At 35.9% G+C, this 22313-nt stretch overlaps 1 protein-coding gene across 3 annotated transcripts in view; it reads right to left on the reverse strand.

Moving 5' to 3' along the window:
* Positions 1-232: 232 nt before the first annotated feature.
* CRY1 (cryptochrome circadian regulator 1) overlaps positions 233-22313 on the reverse strand; it is a 93300-nt gene continuing 71219 nt past the window's right edge. Inside the window, exons 3-13 of one of the 3 annotated variants that reach the window (XM_082850701.1) lie at positions 12984-13126; positions 10727-10911; positions 10308-10396; positions 9616-9756; positions 9222-9533; positions 7911-8062; positions 7469-7671; positions 7269-7364; positions 2150-2221; positions 1970-2069; positions 233-1197 (exon numbers count right to left, since the gene is read on the reverse strand). In XM_082850701.1, the coding sequence (XP_082706827.1) occupies positions 1071-1197; positions 1970-2069; positions 2150-2221; positions 7269-7364; positions 7469-7671; positions 7911-8062; positions 9222-9533; positions 9616-9756; positions 10308-10396; positions 10727-10911; positions 12984-13126 (1620 nt within the window). In that variant the 3' untranslated portion in view covers positions 233-1070. Of the gene's footprint in view, positions 1198-1969; positions 2074-2149; positions 2222-7268; positions 7365-7468; positions 7672-7910; positions 8063-9221; positions 9534-9615; positions 9757-10307; positions 10397-10726; positions 10912-12983; positions 13127-22313 lie in introns of all 3 variants that reach the window. The other 2 variants (XM_082850699.1, XM_082850700.1) reach the window with 2 other exon arrangements.

A 22313-nucleotide genomic window follows, 5' to 3' on the forward strand; every position in this document is an offset into this window, starting at 1 on the left:
ACAGCAATCCTGTAGCTAATATTTACTGAGCATCCTACCACATGCCAGGCACTGTTATGAGCATTTCATATGTAGTATGAAGCAGATACTACTCTCATCCTCACTTTTTATAGAAGAGAAAAAAGAAGGCACAAAAGGTTAATAATTGCCCAAGATCTCAAAGCTAATGAGTGACAGAGCCAGGCATTTGACTCCAGGGCCCACACTCTTAACTGCTACCCCATACTGACTAACTCAGAGTTATAAGCCCAATTACTTGAAAAAAATCTCTTTGGTTTTAAATCTTTCTTATAGATAACTTTATTTTTAAAAGTACGAAGTATTTGGAAGATAGTATTCTTACTTGGAATAATTTTGAAAAGTATTTTACTAAATATATATTAGCTGTTTCTTCATTCAGAATGGTGACATGTAGTTTACAGAATCTGTCTCTAATTTGTGATCACATCTCACATACCAATGCTCTCCCCCTTACCTAAAACAAACAAAAAATTTTTAAAAAAGGAAAGGAAAAAAAAAAGCAACCACCAAGTACACAGGATTCCATATACGCATATACTTTAATAACAAAGTCACTTTAGCTGTAACTGAACAAAGAAAGGGAGACAAGAAGAACTTAACACATGATACTATGAGATCCACAACTTTGGGTCAAAACAGGCATACATAAAGCTTTAAAATATATATTGTCTATGTTAATGGAGGCTACAACTACCAATTTTGATTACACATGTTTTCTGAAACATTATTGTCAAAGAGTTCAAAGTTAGACCAAATAATGATGTCAAGAAAAATTCTGTCTTAAAATTTTAACAAAGTCTTTTAAGAAAGTCTAAAATCCTATATTCTCACATTGACTCTCAAAACTTTGATTTTTATATCAGAATATCAGTTTGCCACTTTAATTTTTACCATACATGAAAGATTATCAAAAATATATTGATGGGTCTATACTAATTGTGACTATTCATATTTACATTAAGCAAATTCTTTTACCAAGTTCTTTATATACAAATTACCATTTGTCCTATGTCAAATTCATTAAAAAGTTAAAAACTACAGAAATGTTATTAGAAATAATGCATTTCAATATGTAACTGTTTTCCATTAATGAAGAACATTTTAAAATAATTTAACTGAAAAAGTACTGAACTGCCCACCAATTTCTGCTGCAACGGTATTCCTTCTGAATGTTTTCTGTGATTTAAGGAAAAAAAAAAAACTGGGTAAAGCTTGATTGCAAGGAATGACAAAAATCTGATGACTGTTTATTGATCTTCAAGAAATTTACAGATTAATTATATTGGTATTAAAAAATAGCAATGATTAAAAAACGTAAACAGTTCAAGATAACTGAAGAAACAGCAGTCTTTAAAAACTGGCAAATGCACTATATGAATACTTTTCATATAAATTTAAATCACAAAATAGTATCCCATAACCAGTTGAACTGAATACAGGCATGGCTTTCTGACACTTCCAAAAAGGGCCAACATTTTAAAAAAACTTAAACTATTCCCAAACTGGAAATAATTTAGATTTTAGAAGTATCACAATAAATAAAAGAAATTTATAAAATCAAGAGAAGATTTGGGGAAATTTTCATAAGGGGATTATATTAATACCACTAAAATAAAAAAGTCACTTTAATTGTTTTAGACTCCTGGTCACACAGGAAGGAAATGAAAAGGATGGCTTTTTCCGAGGAAAAACCTGAGCATGTCATCATAAGCTTTTCAAATTTGAAGATCATCAGTTCAGACGACCATAAAACTGAGTACAGCACTTTGTCCAGTACAGATACATTTCTCTTGTCTAAGAATTAACTGATTTTGTAACAATCACTGAAAAATTTATGCCTCAGATTCTCTGGTTTGAAAATAGAGATTAGCTCCATTTTGGAAATTATATTAATTTATGTTGATTATACACTCCGCTAAAGCAAGAAATAAAGCTCTAAAATATTTACCTAGTTAGTGCTCTGTCTCTGGACTTTAGGACCAATACTCTGTGTGTCCTCTTCCTGACTAGGACGTTTCCCACTGCTGAGACCAGTGCACGTGGAGCTTCTTCCTACACATTTAAAAAAAATGTATGTTTAAGATAAGAAAGGTGAGAAGAAGAGTATGCTCGAATGCTACATTCTTACCTTGCTTTAATAGGTGAGTTTGCTGACTATCTCCATAAGCATAATGTAAAATACCACTCCCTGGAGTGCAACCTGTTAGTATGTTAAACATAGTAAAATTACTTAAACTAATTTCAAGTTGTATGTATTACGATTACAAATCTAATTTTTAGTATTTGTATTGTGCGTTTTAGGATTAATCCACAACCCTTCATATGAACCAAAACTCATACCCAAATCAGGAAAACTTAACTTGTCCTTAAATTTAGGGTCATAGGAATGTTGACTGTTCAAGGGCAAAATCACTAATAATCATTTTCTAAAAAACACTTCTTTACTGGATGACAATTAGACACTTGATCATGAAGTCAAAACATAGGGCATCAGTGAGATATACATCCTTCCTTCACCTCCTCCTCCCTCAGCACCTATCTAAAACATATGTCCTTGGAGATACAGTAAGGGAATAAGGTCCTGCCAGATGAGAGTTAAACAATGGAGCAGTTACCTCGCCTGTAAAATTGTATCAACTCTCCTAAAAAGAAAAAATGTTATAGGAGAATGGGTTAGCACAGAAAAGTAGATTCTAGAGAAAACATTATGGAAAAATATGAGGATCCTACCCCTAGGAGTGGTTGCATGATGGCCCGAACAAGACAATCTACTTATTTTTAGTGTAACTTCATACTTATCACATTTCTCTGGATAAAGAATTCAGCTTTTCGGGTACTCAAAATTGGGAAAGTGAATGCCCTGATCAAGGATGAGGACTTCTGGAAAGGAATATTTCCACCATAAGCTAATAAACTAATGTTCCCTGTTGATATTTTAATTCATATGATTTTAAAATTTCTAGTCTGTCATTCACAGAATGGTCACCACTAATTATAGCAAACGTTCAGGCTTTAGACTTGTAAGGCTGAAGGCCAGACTCAGGACTGTGGCAAATTCACCGCTGAATGGTGCTGCTACTGGTCTTACCATCATCAGGGCTTCCCCTAGTAGCGATACTTGTCATCATGCATCTTTGCACGACTCTACTGAAATCTTCACAAAATAATGTGAAGGTACTTAATTCCACTGAATTGTACATTTAAAATGGTTAAAATGCTAAATTTTATTATGTTGTGCATATTTTACAATTAAAAAAACTTCAACAAATACATTTTTCAATTATCGTATTTATTTGATTTTTATTGTTATTTTCTATTTTTCTGAATTTTTCTAAACTGTCTATAGTGAATAGTTTTTTAAAGAAGTTTTGAGGAATAATTTATATACCATAAAATTCAACTGTTTTAAGGGTACAGTTCAATAATTTTTAGTTAATTTACAGAGTTGTGTAATCACCAGCATAATCCAGCTTTAGAACATTTTCATCACATCCAAAAGATCCCTCATGTCCATTTGCTTTCATTCTCCATTCCTACCTATAAGCCTAAGGTAGGCACTAATCTAATTTCTCTTTTAAAAACATGACTTTTCTCACTAGTTCATATAAGTGGAATCATGCAGCATGTGGTCTTTTGTGTCTGGCTTCTTTAACTTAACATAATATTTTTGAGATTTATCCATGTTGTAGCATATATCAGCATTTTGTTCCTTTTTATGAATTAATATTCCATTATATGGATATACTCCATTTTGACTATCATGAATAAAGCTATTATAAACATTCACATATAAGTCTCTGTGTAGACATATATTTTCACTTCTTTTGTATAGATACTTAGGAATGGAATTTCTGGGTTGTATGTTAAATTTATGTTTAGCTTTTAAGAAACTGCCAAACTGCTTCCCAAAATGGCTTCACTGTTTTACACCCTACCTCTCAGCAATGTATGAGCGTTCCAGTTTCTTCACATCCTCCACACACTTGTTACTGTCTGTCTTTTTTATTTCAACCACTCTAGTGGTTATAGGGTGACCAACTCATCCCAGTTTGGGACTCTTCAAGTGTTAGCATGGAAAGTCCTGTGTCCCAAGAAACTTCTCAATGCCAGGCAATCAGTGATAACTGGTCACCCTAAGTGGGTGTGAAGTCCTATCTCTTAGTAGTTTTAATTTGCATTTCCCCAATAACTAATAATGCTGAACAGGTATTTTATAATAGAAAAAATTTTAGTAGTCTGCTTTATTATAAGAACAAAAATACCTCAAGACATCTATGTATGTTAGTTTATTCCTTTCCTGAGCACAAAAAGTCTACAAAAATGAGAGGACAAAAATGCAGTTTCTGTTGCAGAGATTAAGAATTTTTGCACAGTCATTAAAAAACTTAAATCATAAAGAATCTTGCCCTTTGAAATGCCTTTAAGACACTGTAAATAAAAGCCTATGAATAGGGTAAGTATGGGGCATTAAGGGATACGCTTCCGAAGTATAAGTCCTTTCTAGCATTTAAAAAATTTTTTTAATTTATTTTTTGGCTGCGTTGGGTCTTCATTGCTGTGCACAGGCTTTCTCTAGTTGCGGTGAGCGCGAGTTACTCTTTGTTGCAGTGCGTGGGCTTCTCGTTGCGGTGGCTTCTCTTGTTGTGAAGCGCTGGCTCTAGGTGTGCCGGTTTCTGTAGTTGCAGCACGCAGGCTCAGTAGTTGCAGCATGCGGGCTCTAGGGCATGCGGGCTTCAGTAGTTGTGGCGTGTGGGCTTGGCTGCTCTGTGGTATGTGGGATCTTCCTGGACCAAGGATCGAACCCATGTCCCCTGCATTGGCAGACAGATTCTTAACCACTGCGCCACCAGGGAAGTCCCCATGTAAGTCCTTTCAAATGGAACAGAAACCTGAGGGGAGAAATTCTTAACAGCATAGTATCCTAAGGATCTTGCCATAATCACTCCCATTTTCAGGTCTACAATGCTCTCTCCTTCATCTGCCTACTTAAATGCTACCCACCCCACCATCTTCTTTTTTAAAAAAAATTTATTTATTTATTTATTTTTGGCTGCATTGGGTCTTTGTTGCTGTCTGCAGGCTTTCTCTAGCTGTGGTGAGTGGGGGATACTCTTCGTTGTGGTCCATGGGCTTCTCATTGCGGTGGCTCCTCTTGTTGCGGAGCACGGGCTCTAGGCACGTGGGCTTCTGTAGTTGTGGCACACGGGCTCAGAAGTTGTGGCTCACGGGCTCCAGAGCACAGGCTCAGTAATTGTGGCGCACCAGCTTAGTTGTTCCGCAGCGTGTGGGATCTTCCCTGACCAGGGCTTGAACCCATGTTCCCTGCATTGGCAGGCAAATTCTTAACCACTGCACCACCAGGGAAGTCCCCCACCATCTTCTAAGAAAAGTTTCCTAGTTCCTTCAACTCCCTTTTTTCCTATTGCATGAGGAGGCAGTGTCTTACAATTTATCACTTTTTTCATTTTCTTTTTACCCCCTTCCACACCCCCATTTAGACTCTAAGCTCTATGTAGCTTTTATGTCTTCTATGTCTTTTGAAAGCCTCTAAGCACCTAGCTACAAAGTGTGTTATAGGCAAATATTTACATGATTAGACTACTTTCAAGATTTATTAATCCTATCACAAAACATCATGTTTATAAATTTGTGAAGCAAAATTATTCCAGTTTAACTTGCTAACATGATTAGTTTTGCAGATAAATACAGATTTGGACTAAGAAACAGTATGTACCGTCATTATCCATTAGCTAGGTAACTGGAGTCTGTTGCTTTCCACCCTCTGCCACCTGCTTGTTATCTCACTGCTTCACAGAACTTCTGTCCCTCAAACTCATGTGTGGGCAAAAGAGGCAGTCTGTGAACTGCATAATAAATCTGATAGAACTTTTGAAATGCTACCTTGTTAAAGTTTACTTCAAATTGTAGGAGACGCTGAGAAAGAACATTTTTGAAGTACACTGCCATCATTAGCAACAATTTGAATGCAGGTGAAACACATTCCAGTAATAAAATATTTTGTCTTATGAACACTACATTTGGCATTACATTTGCAGGGGAGACCCAGTGATACAGGAAAGAGTATGAACTTTAGGACTAGTTAGACTTGGATCTGAATCTTAGCTCAACTACTTACTAACTGTGGGATCTTGGTTAAGTTACCTAACTCTTCTGGGCTAATTTTCCCAATCATAAAATGAGAAGCCTACCACCACCCCTCAAGGTTATTGTGAGTATGTGGCCAAAATCCCCTCATACTTAGGCACAAAGTAGGCAGTCAAGATATGAGTGCTTTCGTTTCTTTCTCCTTAAGCTAATTGTTGATGCTCTCAAAAGTATGCAAAATATTTCTGAATTCAGAAAGGTTCAATTTGTTAAAGGTGTTATTCTTAATATCAAATTTTGAATAGCTGACTTCTTTTTTTAAAAAAAAATAAGCTTTCCTCTAATGCAGCCTTGGTGGTTTTTTTTGGCCTTTTAGTAACCATGCAGAATTATTTATTTTACTACCTATAACTGAAATACCAAAAAAACCTTATTTCCAAACCACAAAATGACGTTTTAGAATTTAGAATATGGATGTTTTTATCCCCTTACATGACCAAACAGAAAGTAATAAGTCCAGCCATTCAGCCTTGTTTTTAATCAAATTAATTAGCTTCATGCTATTTTTGGTTAGAAACTTTGAAAATTGATATGATTCAAATTTCCAATACATACTGACTTCTTGACACATATTAAGAACATATGTGGCAACTAACTATATATATCACAAAGAAAACCATTATAGACCAGGCTTTGTAAGAAAAAACTCACGTGCAAAAGGACTAGAGGCCCTATGCATGTGCGTGATAAATCTTTTGGCCACGTTCACAGGGCCTCTGACCTTCTTAACTAATTACCTTATAGCTGATATATACTTAAAGGGAGTAAAAAATAATGACCATTCTGAATATATAACATTTCAGTTTCATTTTATCCTTAAAAATTGCTAACCTCATTCAGTTTGCAAGATCTTTACCTTGACCCAATTCCACTATATATAATGATGTTTCTATCTCTAAAATGTCACTAATGGAGTGAGGGTATGTGTGTATGTATAGGTACATGTATGCATGTGTACAAGGAACCTATTACACAATTTAAAGATAGATTTTAAAAAACATATTATAGTGAGGTATGATAAACAATATATTTATAATTAATCTCTTTATGTTACTAAGTGCGGAAATTTCCTTTTCACTTACTTCCACTGCTGCTATAACCTGGGATATTTTCTCCAGGAGAGTACCCCATGAGGCCTCCATTCCCATTAGGATTAGATGGCACTGATGCAAGAAGACCTAAAGGGAAAAAATTTCCTATTAAGTTATGATCAAGATCAAGTTCAAGGATGGGTACATAAACAGCTGCCAAAGAAACAAATCAAAGGCATTTACTGACATACCTAGTCCTCTATATCGTGAAAGCTGCTGATAGATCTGTTTCATCCTCTCAATATTCAAACGGCTTGCCTCAGCATGGTTCACCATTGGTTTGGGGTAATTAACTCCTATCAAACATTTGGCTACCTTTTGAATACCTTCTGGCGCATTCCAGGGATCATAGATATATTTTGCAGGGAAGCCTCGTAGGACAGGCAAATAACGTCTTTTGGGAGAAGGAAGAAAAATTATTAATAAAATGAACTATAAGCAAATTATAACAAACTATTTATTAGCTATGAATGACCAAAATCAAATCAATACCATTTAAATGATTTGTTACCCTTCTGCTCATCTCTGCTGCCCATGATGAGTGGGGAATACCCACTTTTCATGTTGCTTAAACATGAAAAGTTCTTCCTAGATTAGCTATTCCAGACTGAATAATAATCATTCTTGATTTACCTGATATAGTCTCCATTGGGATCTGTTCTCCTACCAAAACCAACAGGGCAATAGCAGTGAAAAAATTGTTGGAAAAAGGAACTACAAGACAGCCACATCCAACTTCCAGCATTTATGCTCCAATCTGCATCAAGTAATAATTCTTCAAATACCTTCGGAAGTAACAGTAATCACAATTAGTCTGCACACACGTAATTCTCAAAGCAAGCATTTTTCCAGGTCTCTGTAGATCAAAAGTCAAGGCAAGAAAATCTAGCACAGAGCTGTAAACTTAAACATTCCAAAGTTAGCTTCCTTGTCTGTGTTCTATTCTATAATGAGTTATTTCAGGGAAAGAAACATATTAGTAATATATAGATTTCTGAATAGAATTTACTATTCTAATCTTTGCAGTGTTACTGGAAGAGGGGAGAGTAAAAGTTATTAAAGTCACCAATTTAAAAGGATAAGATGGGATATGAGAAGATTAAAAAACTGGAAGAAAAAGCAGTAAACACTTTCAAGAATGCAAAAATGCTACCAAATAAACCACCAACAAAAACTTGGAAGCTTAGTACAATGGCCTACATAATGGGAACAATCAAATACAAATGACCTTTAAAAATTCATTAGTATTATACAGTTTAAATTTGGGATTCCTTGATCCAAAAGAGAAATAGAATTAAAATAAATTATTTTTTATAAATTCATTGTGTGCTGTACATCTACCTCATGCACAACTTTGTACTAGGAAATACAGGAGATATAAAAAAACACAGGATCAGAAATGGTCTTTGGATAGGGGAAATTTATGATATAGGCAGGAAGGTAAAACATATATTTAAGTCCCATTATATATAACCAAAAGATGTCACAAAATGTTGTATGCTTCACATTACATAATATAATTATGACTAAAAAGCTATGGTATTGAAGTGAGATGAAATGATTTATAGCTTAAAATTTATAAAACAAATTTGCTATTTCTAAGAACTCAGATGAATCCTTTATGTGACAGAAATGATCACCTATAAATATATATCGACCCAATAAGTCCAGAGTATTAAATCTTATAGCTCCCTTGATGGCTAGGCTGATTTAGCCATTGAAATGACTTCAGGTTAACTGAACCACTTTTCACCAGTTCTCCTATCTGATTATGCCATTCTACTCCCCAAAAGTGTGTCTGTATGATGAGAATTAAATGCTTTTCTATTGAAAAAATTAGACTATAAATGAATCTACATAGCAGACAATTTTTAGGAATTGTTTTATAAAGGTACAGAGTTCTTCAGAATAAGGCCATACTACATTAGTTGGAAGAATACTTACCTTCATTCCTTCTTCCCAACTAATCCACAGGTCACCTCGTGTCAGGAAGCAAGCAACTGCATGTCTGGCTAAATGATGGATCCAACCCTCCTGACGAAGCTGTGTCATGATGGCATCAATCCATGGAAAGCCTGTCCGTCCTTCTGCCCATTTCGCTAAAGCCTCAGGATTCTTATCCCAAGGAATCTGAACACAGATGGGATTTCCTTCCATTTTGTCAAAGCGTGGATTATTTGTTGCTGCTGTATAGAAAAATTCACGCCATAACAGTTGCCCATAAAGGGAAAGGGGAGGGGAACTGTTCTTTTTTACCTAAGATTAAAAAGCAAAGAAGTATTATCAGCAATTTAAGAAAAAAGTATTTTGAAAAATAAGCTCCAGTTCCAGATAATACCTTTTTGTAGAGATCTGTCAGTTTGAAGTAAAACAGTCGACATGACAAACAACCAAATCGGAGATAAGGACTGAGTCCAGTAGGGCTAGCGAGCAGGGAATTCGCATTCATTCGAGGTCTTTCAAAGTTTGCCACCCAAGCCTGAAAACACACAGAGAAAATTATGCTAACTAATTGCCTTTTCCATTTTAAAAGATTGTTTAAAGTTGAGATTTTTTTAAAAGTTACATAGGGCTTGGAAAATAAAATATCATTTTTCTAGCCACAAATGACAGATTTTAATAAAAAACAAGCAAGATAAAAGTGATCATTCTTTTGTTTTAGCCATCCTCATGCAGTAAATTCCTAACACAAGGCTGAGAGCACCTTCAATCTGTCTCTCTGACACTGAGAAAAATATGAAATAGAAGAACTCTATCCTAGCTTCAAAGTTATAGTCATCACATACCAGCTTACAAAGTAAGAATAGAAGGGGTAGTATTGATAGTAGCTAAAGAGGAAATAATCAGAAGAGGAGGAAGAAGGGTATTTAAATGAAGAGATAGTTGTTAATTTTCAAACAATTAGGATTGCTCTATTTTAACTATTTCTCTCAATCCTTCTTTTTCAACAGTTTTTCTGTTTTTAAAAAAGAGTGAAATTATTTTTAAAATGCCAGTTTGACAATATAAACATCATCTGTATTATCATACTTTTCTTTCCAAATGCCTTTCCAAACGTGTAAGTGCTTCAGTTTCTCCACCTGGCCACACTGCAGAAGATAAACCATCTGTATCAAAACCTAAAGAAAAAAAGAAAAGAAAAGAAAAAAAATTGACAGTCGCATAAAAATGAAATGACAGCCCTGGATAGGTCCTCAAAAATAGATGATATATAACATGGTCTCTGTTCTTTAAGATGTACATTTTAAGGTGATAACAGATAGACCACATATTTATAGAACACATAAATAACGCACAGATTTATCACTTCTTAGTTTCAGAGTTTCTTTTCTTTTTTCTCCTTTCTTTTCCTTTTAGTGCAAAATACTTTACATGACAAATTAGAAGTGGGATTTTTCTGAATGGTTTATTAACTCTTAAGCTCCACATGTATTACCGTTTACACCTACCTAGTTCTTCCAGTGAAGGGACTCCATATTTCTCATCATGGTCATCAGACAGAGGAGTTGTGCACTTTTCTATCACTTCTGAAGTAATTGTCTCTACTGGTATCTCTAGTGGTTCCATTTTGCTGATGAGAGTCTGGAATCTTTTATAAGTAAGAGGTGGTTGTCCACCATTTAGTTCTATGATCCTATTGCAAAAGTTAGTAAAATGCTGTTAGTATTAAAAAAAGGACAATACATTTTGATTGATAAATTCTGAAAAGGCTTAAGGACCAAGAAACTTGTTAAAATAATTAACAAATCTAAAAATCATTCTCTTCATTTTATAGACATCTGCTAGGTATCAAAAATATAGTGTATGCAAATATCAAAACTTTTAAGACAAAGGGAATTAAGCACCTATGAGTGGAAAAACAAGTGGCTAAATAAGCCTAAAGGCAAAAACAAAAAATAATATATATGGAAATATAAAAACATACCACAACACAGCTCAAAGAATCTCTTAATCATCAATAAAAACTAAACCAGGCCAATATTATACCAAGGAGCAATCAGCAAGTCTCGTTAATTAGGATTCTATATTACTGTCATGATAATCACTTGCTATTTTCTATTGTGCTCATGTTTTTGTTAAATGTCAGCATATGTATCTCATGTATATATTTTATATTTAATTCTGATCACTAATTTCTCAATTAAGTAATACTGAAAGGAAAGATAAGTCTTACCAATGGTAGTCTGAATTAGACACAATTTGGAAATACCAATTATTCTTTTTCACTATGGCCATTTGCTTACTAGCATTTAGCCTTAGTAAAAAATTATTGGTAAAATCCAACTCCATCGTTTTATGCATCAGCAACTGAAGCCTCAAGAGAATTTAATAGTCAAGGTCACATAACTAATAAATAGCAAATCAAGGTTTTCTTAATCCAAATACAGTACAGTTTTCATTATACCACATATAATTATGTATCAGTTGTACATACAGAAAGTAACCACCATAAAAACTATGCTCTCTGCTTTTAGTAATTTTGCTTTGGTGTAATACTTTGAGTTTATATATAGGGTCATAATGAAATCTGTCCACTATAATGATACTACAATGGCACTACTGAGGACACTGCTAATTACATAACAGAAGCAGAATAAAAATCTTAGAAAAAATGTTTTCTATATGTTACATTTTTATATGATGGATTATATGTGGTAAATACTCACACTCAATCTAACAAACATTCCAATTTTATGCACAACACTGAGTTTCCCACTTAAAGCAATTGCTCTTATCTTGTTTTGCCTCCTTGCTATCAGCTCTCTAAAGTTAAGAAATCTGGTAAACTAGAAGGCAACTTTATTATCGAAGGATATATGACTTCTGGCTTAATATCAAGTAAGACCCTTGACTGAATCGAACCACAATATTTTGATACACTTGGAATAAAATTAACTAGCTTGTCGTGTTACTTACAGAATTAGTTTTATTAACTTGACAAAATGTGAAAATAAAAAAGTAAAATAATTTAAAAGGTACGTAAATTGTGAGATTTCAGCACTTGTAAGGATGATAGTATGCTAAAGGTTAATGTTAACAAATCTTATGAACCTTCAAATCTTACAGCATATAAAGCTTTCTAAATTTAAACTTGACCACGGAATCTTTGTTGGACAAAGCATCACCAAAAACTGATAGTCCAGGAAATACGCTTTGAGAAATAAGATATTATACCATTGTTCAGAAGACTATGTAATATTACATAAAATGTGCATATGGACTTAAAATCCAGAGACTAGATATATACACATAAAATAAAATAACTTATGACAATCATGTAAAATATATCAAGGCAGTTTGTGGCTATGTATGTCATATAAACTATAAAATTAACATTGCTAAGAGCCCAGAAAGGCAAGTTAGTAGGCTGAGTTAGAACAGTCAAAGATAACTGTGTGATGCTTTTAATAGTTTTGAAATTGAAATTCTGAGTATGTTTATCTTATGTACTTATGTCTGTAATTTTGGTATCTGTCACTGGGCAAACAAAAATCACAGATGTTAAATAAAATGCTAAAGGTTTGACATATATTCACTTAATTCTACCACAAGTCTATTGTGTATGTTTTTATTTCCACTTTATAAACTAGTCCCACAGTACATTCCCACAGTACATTTTCTATGTACTTAAAACCACTGAAATGTACACTTAAAAGTGGTTAAGATGAAAAATATTATAGTATTTTACCATTAAAAAAAACTTACTTGTCTAGGTCATATAATGTATGTGAAATTCGTACAATTACTTCTACCCCAGCTTCAGTAGCCAATTTCTTAATAGCTGCATCTCGTTCCTTTCCAAAGGGCTCAGAATCATATTCAATTGAAAGTTTAGTAATGTTCCATTCCTAAAATAAAAGAAAGGGGCAAAAACATACATAAATTTTAACAATTAGTTTTTCTATTATAATGACATAGGCTGGAAAAAAGTGAAAAGCTCCAATGCTACCTAGTATATAACAAACACTATATATAAGTGTTTGTCATGGTAAAATGGAAAAAAATAACATGTTACCAAGTTGCTGAAAGATTAAATGAGTCAATGCATATAAATTGTTTAGGACATAGTACATAGTAAGTCCTCAGTGAATGATAGCTGTCATTATTACTAGCCATTTGTATATTTCTTACTTTGTAGGTTGCAGCTTATGTTTTCTTGGGTTTCTATCGCAGTTAATTTTTCTCTTAAGGATTTGTAAGAGCTCCTTATATTTTAATGATAGCAAACCTTCTCTATCACCTGTGTCACTTTTTTTCCTAAATAGTTTGTAATTTAATTCTATGATTTTTTTGACAAATAAATATTTAGTTTTTAGTTAGTAAATGTTGGAATTTAGAACAAGTCAATAACACTCCCTCCCCTTTTCCCTTTTTGAAAAGGAAGGGAATATAAGTCAGAAAACTAAAGGTAAAAATATAGATCACACAGTCTCCCAAGGCAACTGAAATAAAAACAAAAATAAACAAATGGGACCTAATGAAACTTACAAGCTTTTGCACAGCAAAGGAAACCATAAACAGAATGAAAAGATAACCTACAGAGTGGGAGAAAATATTTGCAAATAATGCAACTAACAAGGGCTTAATACAAACAGCTCATACAACTCAACAGAAAAAAAACCAAATAACCCAATTAAAAAATGGGCAGCAGACCTAAATAGACATTCCTCCAAAGAAGAAATACAAATGGCCAACAGGCACATGAAAAGGTGCTCAACATCGCTAATAATTAGAGAAATATAAATCTAAACTACAATGAGGTATCACTTTGCACTGATTCTGATGGTCAGATGGCCATCACTAAAAAGTCTACAAATGCTGGAGAGGATATGGAGGAAAGGGAATCCTCCTATACTGCTGGTAGGAATGTAAGTTGGTACAGCCACTATGGAAAACAGCATGAAGGTTTCCTCAGAAAACTAAAAATAGAATTATCATATGATCCAGCAGTGGCACTCCTGGGCATACATCCAGACAAAACTCTAATTAAAAAAGATACATGTACCCCATGTTCATAGCAGCACTATGCACAAAAGCCAAGACATGGAAACAACCTAATGTCCACTGACAAATGAATGGATAAAGAAGATGTGGTACATATATACAACAGAATACTACTCAGCCATAAAAAAGAATGAAATAATGCCATTTGCAGCAACATGGATGCAACTAGAGATTATCATACTAAGTGAAGTAAGTCAGAAAGAGAAAGACAAATACCACATGATATCTCTTTTACATGGAATCTAAAATATGACACAAATGAACCTATGAAACAAAAACAGACTCATGGACATAGAGAACAACCTTGTGGTTGCCAAGGGGGAGGAGGTTGGGGGGAAGGATGGAGTAGGAGGTTGGGGTTAGCAGAAGTAGGCTATTATACATAGAATGGATAAACAACAAGGTCCTACTGTATAGCACAGAGAACTATATTCAATATCCTATGATAAGCCATAATGGAAAATAATATATAAAAAGAATGTATATATGTATAACTGAATCTCTTTGCTGTAAAGCAGAAATTAGCACAATATTGTAAATCAACTATACTTCAATTTAAATATATATATATATATAGACCACATTACTAGTAAAGTTGAATTGGAGTAAACATGTTATGTTTAAGGACAGATAAGCTTGCTAATTTTTTACCCCTGAATTAAACAGATTTAGCTACCCAATGATAAGCAGCACCTTCCTTGCAGTGTGGGCTGCCCCTACAAAATTTATTACATGGAAGAAGGGACTAGGATAAGTGCTCTCTGCAACTGAATAGGCAAAAAGGTATGATATGAGTGATACTCACCTAACTCCTTCTATTAACTCACCAGTGAGATCATTCACTTCTTCCCTGGGGATAAATTAGTGAACATCTCTCCAGAAAAAAAATGAAAAGCTAGGGAAGAGTAGGTTCCCCAAACATTAAAAGTATTCAGGGCAGAGTCAAGATGGCAGTGTGGAAAGACGAGGAGTTAGCATCTCCCCACAACTAGGGTGCCTGACGGCCGCTGGTGGTGGACTCTGATGCCAAAGGAGACACGAGGAACCTGAAAGTGAACCAGTAGGACATAGGGGGACTGAGGAGGGAGGAGAAGTGGAGGTCAGACAGGATCAGGGCCCCTGAGGCCAGGGAGATCAGGAGAGGCAGGAAGGAGGAGTGGGGGAGGAGCAGAGGGCGATAGCCCTGCCCCTCGGGCCAGGGAACCTGCTGAGCTCCCAGGTCAATCCTCTGCCTTCCAAAGCCCCCTCCAGACAGCATGGGTCCTTGGAGTAGTAGGAGGGAGGCCAGAGAGATCAGGAGAGGCAGGCGGGAGGGGCCATCTGGGAGGAGCGGGAGAGAAGCGGAGGGTGATTGCTCCGCCCACTCAGGCCCCGGGAGCCTGCTGAGCTCCCAGGCCAGTCCCCTGCCCTCCAAAGCCCCCTCCAGGCTGCACAGGTCCTTGGGGGCATAGGAGGGAGGCCGGGGAGATCAGGAGAGGCAGGCGGCAGGGGCCCTCCCAGACAAGAGGAGCAGGACAGGAGAGGAGGGCATTTGCTCCACCCACTCGAGCCCAGGAAGCCTGCTGGGCTCCCAGGTGAGGTCCCCTGACCTCTGAGACCAGGGGTTGGGGGCATGCCTGGGCCCCTTCTGTTCCTTGAGCCTAAGCTCCACCCCCCACGGCCTTTTCCAGCCCTGTGGGTCCTGTGCATTGGCCTGGCCCACCATCCAAACCTCACCCTTGCTTAGGCCCCACCCTCCAGAGCCAAGGCCTCTCCTGGCACCCCCACTATTTTTGTTCTTTTCCCTCCTCCTCTTTTTTACTACTGTGGTACTGATGTACCTTCTCGTTGTTGATTCATCTATATTTTTACTTTTATATTCTTCCTAAAATATCTCTTAGTTTCCTAGTCTAATTTTATTTTTTACTTTGTTATTTTTTATCTTTTTATTTTTTTTGCTGCCCCAGGAGGTTTGCAGGATCTTGGTTCATGAGCCTGGGGACAGGCTGAAGCTCCTGTGGTGGGAACTCCGAGTCCGAACCACTGGACTAACAGAGAATCTCAGACCCCAGGGAATATTCATCCGAGTGAGGAGGTCTCATGGAGTTCCTCATCTCAGCACCAAGACCCAGCTCTACCCAATAGCCTACAAACTCCAGTGTTGGAAGCCTCAGGCCAAACAACCAGTAAGAAAGGAACACAATCCCACTCATAAAAAAAAAAAAAAAAAAAAAAAATGAGATGGCAAAAAAATATGTCACAGATTAAGGAGCAAGGTAAAAACCTACAAGATCAAATAAATGAAGAGTAAATAGGCAATCTACCTGAAAAAGAATTCAGAGTAATGATAGTAAAGATGATCCAGAATCTCAGAAATAGAAAGGAGGTACAGATTGAGAAAATACAAGAAATGTTTAACAAAGATCTAAAAGACCAAACAAACAGATGAACAACACAATAACTGAAATGAAAAATACACTAGAAGGAATCAATAGCAGAATAACTGAGGCAGAAGAACGAATAAGTATGCTGGAAGACAAAAGGGTGGAAATAACTGCTGAGGAGCAGAATAAAGAAAAAAGAATGAAAAGAATTGAAGACAACCTCAGAGGCCTCTGGGACAACACTAAATGAACCAATATTTGGATCATAGGGGTCCCAGAAGTAGAAGAGAAAAAGAAAGGCTCTGAGAAAATATCTGAAGAGATTATAGTTGAAAACTTCCCTAACATGGGAAAGGCAATAGTCACCCAAGCCCAGGAAGCACAGAGAGTCCCATACAGGATAAACTGTAGGAAAAACACACCGAGACATATTAATCAAACTAACAAAAATTAAATTCAAAGAAAAAATATTAAAAGCAGCAAGGGAAAAACAAAAACTAACATACAAAGGAATCCCCATAAGGTTATCAGCTGATTTTCCAGCAGAAACTCTACAGGCCAGAAAGGAGTGGCAGGATATACTTAAAGTGATGAAAGAGAAAAACCTACAACCAAGATTACTCTACCCGGCAAGGCTCTCATTCAGATTCGATGGAGAAGTCACAAGCTTTTCAGACAAGCAAAAGCTAAGAGAATTCAGCACCACCAAACCAGCTTTACAACAAATGCTAAAGAAATTTCTCTAGGTGGGAAACACAAGAGAAGAAAAAGACCCACAAAACCAAACCCAAAACAATTAAGAAAATGGTAATAGGAACATACATATCGATCATAACCTTGAACGTAAATGTACTAAATGCCCCAACCAAAAGACAGAGACTGGCTGAATAGATACAAAAACAAGACCCATATACGTGCTGTCTAAAAGAGGCCCACTTCAGACCTAGGGACACATACAGGCTGAAAGTGAAGGGATGGAGAAAGATATTCCATGCAAATGGAAATCAAGAAAGCTGGGTAGCAATACTCGTATCAGATAAAATAGAGACTGTTACAAGAGGAAAGGAGGGACACTACATAATGATCAAAGGATCAATCCAAGAAGAAGATATAACAATTATAAATGTTTATGCTCCAACACAGGAGCACCTCAATACATAAGGCAAATGCTAACAACCCTGAAAGGAGAATTCGACAGTAACACAATAATAGCAGGGGACTTTAACACCCCACTTACACCAATGGACAGATAATCCAAACAGAAAATAAATAAGGAAACACAAGCTTTAAATGATACAATAGACCAGATATATCTAACTGATATTTATAGAACACTCCACCCAAAAGTGGCAGAATATACTTTCTTCTCAAGTGCATATGGAACTTCTCCAGAATAGACCACATCTTGGGTCACAAATTAAGCCTTGGAAAATTTAGGAAGACTGAAATCATATCATACACCTTTTCTGACCACAACGCTATGAGATTGGAAATCAATTACAGGAAAAAAACCACAAATACATGGAAGCTAAAAAGTGCACTACTAAATAACCAAGAGATCATTGAAGAAATCAAAGAAGAAATTAAAAAAATACATAGAAACAAATGACAACAAAAACACGAGGACCCGAAACCTATGGGATGCAGCAAAAGCAGTCCTAAGAGGGAAGTTTATAGCAATACAGTCTCACCTCAAGAAACAAACATCTCAAATAAACAATCTAACCCTACACTTAAAACAACTAGATAAAGAAGAACAAAGAAAACCCAAAGTCAGTAGAAGGAAAGAAGTCATAATGATCAGAGCAGAAAAAAATGAAATAGAAACAAAACAATAGCAAAGATCAATAAAACTAAAAGCTGGTTCTTTGAGAAGATAAACAAAATTGATAAACCCGTAGCCAGACTCATCAAGGAAGAAAGGGAGAGGATGTAAATCAATAAAATTAGAAATGAAAAAGGAGGGGCTTCCCTGGTTGCACAATGGTTAAGAATCCACCTGCCAATGCAGGGGACACAGGTTTGAGTTCTGGTCTGGGAAAATCCCACATGCCGCAGAGCAACTAAGCCTGTGCACCACAACTACTGAGCCTGCACTCTAGAGCCCGTGCTCCATGACAAGAGAAGCCACCTCAATGAGAAGCCCGTGCACCACAACAAAGAGCAGCACCCACTCGCCACAACTAGAGGAAGCCCGCGCACAGCAACAAAGACCCAACAGAGCCAAAGGTAATAAATAAATAAAATAAATAAATTTTTTAAAAAAGAAATGAAAAAGGAGAAATCACAACTGACACTGCAGAAATACAAAGGATTATAAGAGACTCTGCAACAACTATATGCCAATAAAATGGACAACCACGAAGAAATGGACAAATTCTTGGAACGGTACAATTTTCCAAGACTGAACCAGGAAGAATTAGAAAATATAAACAGACCGATCACAAGTAATGAAATTGAAACCATAATTAAAAATCTTCCAACAAACAAAAGTCCAGGACCAGATGGCTTCACAGGCGAATTCTATCAAACATTTAGAGAAAAGCTAACACCAATCCTTCTCAAACTCTTCCAAAAAATTTCAGAGGGAGAAACACTCCCAAATTAACTATACGAAGCCACCATCACCCTGATACCAAAACCAGAAAAAGGTATCACAAAAAAAGAAAATTATAGAGTAATATCACTGATGAACATAGATGCAAAAATCCTCAACAAAATACCAGCAAACTGAATCCAATCATACATTAAAAGGATGATACACCATGATCAAGTGGGATTTATCCCAGGGATGCAAGGATTCTTCAATATACACAAATCAGTCAATGTGATACACCACATTAACAAATTAAGGAATAAAAACCATATGGTCATCTCAATAGATGCAGAAAAAGCTTTCGACAAAATTCAACACCCATTTATGATAAAAACTCTCCAGAAAATGGGCATAGAGGGAACCTACCTCAACATAGTAAAGGCCATACATGACAAACCCACAGTAAGCATCATATTCAATGGTGAAAAACTGAAAGCATTTCCACTAAGATCAGGAACAAGACAAGGATGTCTACTCCCATTACTCTTATTCAACATAGTTTTGGAAGTCCTAGCCACAGCAATCAGAGAAGAAAAAGAAATAAAAGGAATACAAATTAGCAAAGAAGAAGTAAAACTGCCACTGTTTGCCAATGACATGATACTATACCTAGAAAATGCTAAAGATGCCACCAGAAAACTACTAGAACTAATTAGTGAATTTGGTAAGGTTGCAATATACAAAATTAATGCACAGAAATCTCTGGCATTCCTATACACCAACAATGAAAAATCAGAAAGAGAAATTAAGGAAACACTCTCATTTACCACTGCAACAAAAAGAATAAAATACCTAGGAATGAACCTGCCTGAGGAGGCAAAAGACTTGTACTCAGAAAACTATAAAACACTGATGAAAGAAATCAAAGATAACATAAACAGATGGAGAAATATACCATGTTCTTGGATTGGAAGAATCAATACTGTGAAAATGACTATACTACCCAAAGCAATCTACAGATTCAATGCAATCCCTATCAAACTACCAATGGCATTCTTCACAGAATCAGAACAAAAAATCTTACAATTCGTATGGAAACACAAAAGACCTCGAATAGCCAAAGCAACCTTGAGAAAGAAAAACGGAGTTGGAGGAATCAGGCTCCCTGACTTCAAACTACACCACAAAGCTACAGTACTCAAGACAGTATGGTACTGGCACAAAAACAGAAATATAGATCAATGGTACAAGACAGAATGCCCAGAGATAAACCCACGCACATATGGACACCTAATTTATGACAAAGAGAAAAGACAGCCTCTTCAATAAGTGGTGCTGGGAAAACTGGATAGCTACATGTAAAAGAACGAAATTAGAACACTCCCTAACACTATACACAAAAATAAACTCCAAATGGATTAAAGACTTAAATGTAAGACCAGACACTATAAAACTCTTGGAGGAAAACATAGGAAAAACACTCTTTGACATAAGCCACTGCAAGATCTTTGACCTACCTCCTAGAGTAAAGGAAATAAAAACAAAAATAAACAAATGGAACTTAATTAAACTTAAAAGCTTTGCAAGCAAAGGAAAAATAAACAAGACAAAAAGACAACCCTCAGTATGTGAGAAAATATTTGCAAGTGAAACAACAGACAAAGGATTAATCTCCAAAATATACAAACAGCTCATGGAGCTCAATATCAAAAAAACATACAATCCAGTTAAAAAATGGGCAGAAGACCTAAACAGACATTTCACCAAGGAAGACATACAGATGGCCAAGAGGCACATGAAAAGATACCCAACATCACTAATTATTAGAGAAATGCAAATCAAAACTACAATGAGGTATCACCTCATGCCAGTCAGAATGGCCATTATCAAAAAATCTAGAAACAATAAATGCTGGAAAGGGTGTGGTGAAAGGGAACCCTCCCACACTGTTGGTGGGAATGTAAACTGATACAACCACTATGGAAAACAGTACAGAGGTTCCTTAAAAAACTAAAAATAGAACTACCATATGACACAGCAATCCCACTACTGGGCATATACCCTGAGAAAACCATAATTCAAAAAGAGACATGTACCACAATGTTTATTGCAGCACTATTTACAATAGCCAGGACATGGAACCAACCTAAATGTCCATCGACAAATGAATGGATAAAGAAGATATGGCACATATATACAATGGAATATTACTCGGCCATAAAAAGAAATGAAATTGAGTCATTTGTAGTGAGGTGGATAGACTTAGAGACTGTCATGTAGCGTGAAGTCAGAAAAACAAATACTGTATGCTAACACATATATATGGAATCTAAAAAAAAAAAAAGTGGTACTGATGAACCTAGTTGCAGGGCAGGAATAAAGAGGTAGACACAGAAAATGGACTTGAGGACATGGGGTGGGAGGGCAAAGCTGGGGTGAAGTGAGAGTACCATTGACATATATATACTACCAAATGTAAAATAGTTGGCTGGTGGGAAGCAGCAGCATAGCACAGGGAGATCGGCTCAGTGCTTTGCAATGACCTAGAGAGGTGGGATAGGGAGGATGGGAAGGAGGCTCAAGAGGGAGGGGATATGGGGACATGTGTATGCATATGGCTGATTCACTTTTTCATGCAACAGAAACACAGTATTGTGAAGCAATTCTACTCCTCCCTCCTGGAACTTACTGAGGAACTTACAGAGGTAAATAAATAATTAAATGTATAATAACTATTAGAAAAAAAATAGGATGCTATGATAGAGGATATGGGGGTGAGGGAGAGCTGGTAAGTTAATTATCTACTCTTAATTACACTGGCTAGACTTTTCAGTAAGTGGTGAAAGTGAATATCCTTGCTTTGCTCCCTATCTTAGGTGTAAAGCATTCAATGTTTCACAATTAAGTATGATGTTAGCTATGCTTTTTGTGGACAATCCTTACCAAATTGATATTTATCAATTTTCTATTCCTAGTTTGCATATAGTTTGCATAAAGTTTTTAAAAATTATAAATGGGTGTTGACTTCTGTCAAATGATTTTTCTTCATCTACTGAGACAATCATAATACCCTGTCCTTTACTCCATTAATAGGCTTGTTAATTTTATAATGTTGAACCAACTTTGTATTCT

The sequence above is a fragment of the Leucopleurus acutus genome, assembly GCF_964270905.1.
Source record: "Leucopleurus acutus genome assembly, chromosome: 11".
Taxonomy (NCBI): Eukaryota; Metazoa; Chordata; class Mammalia; order Artiodactyla; family Delphinidae; genus Leucopleurus; species Leucopleurus acutus.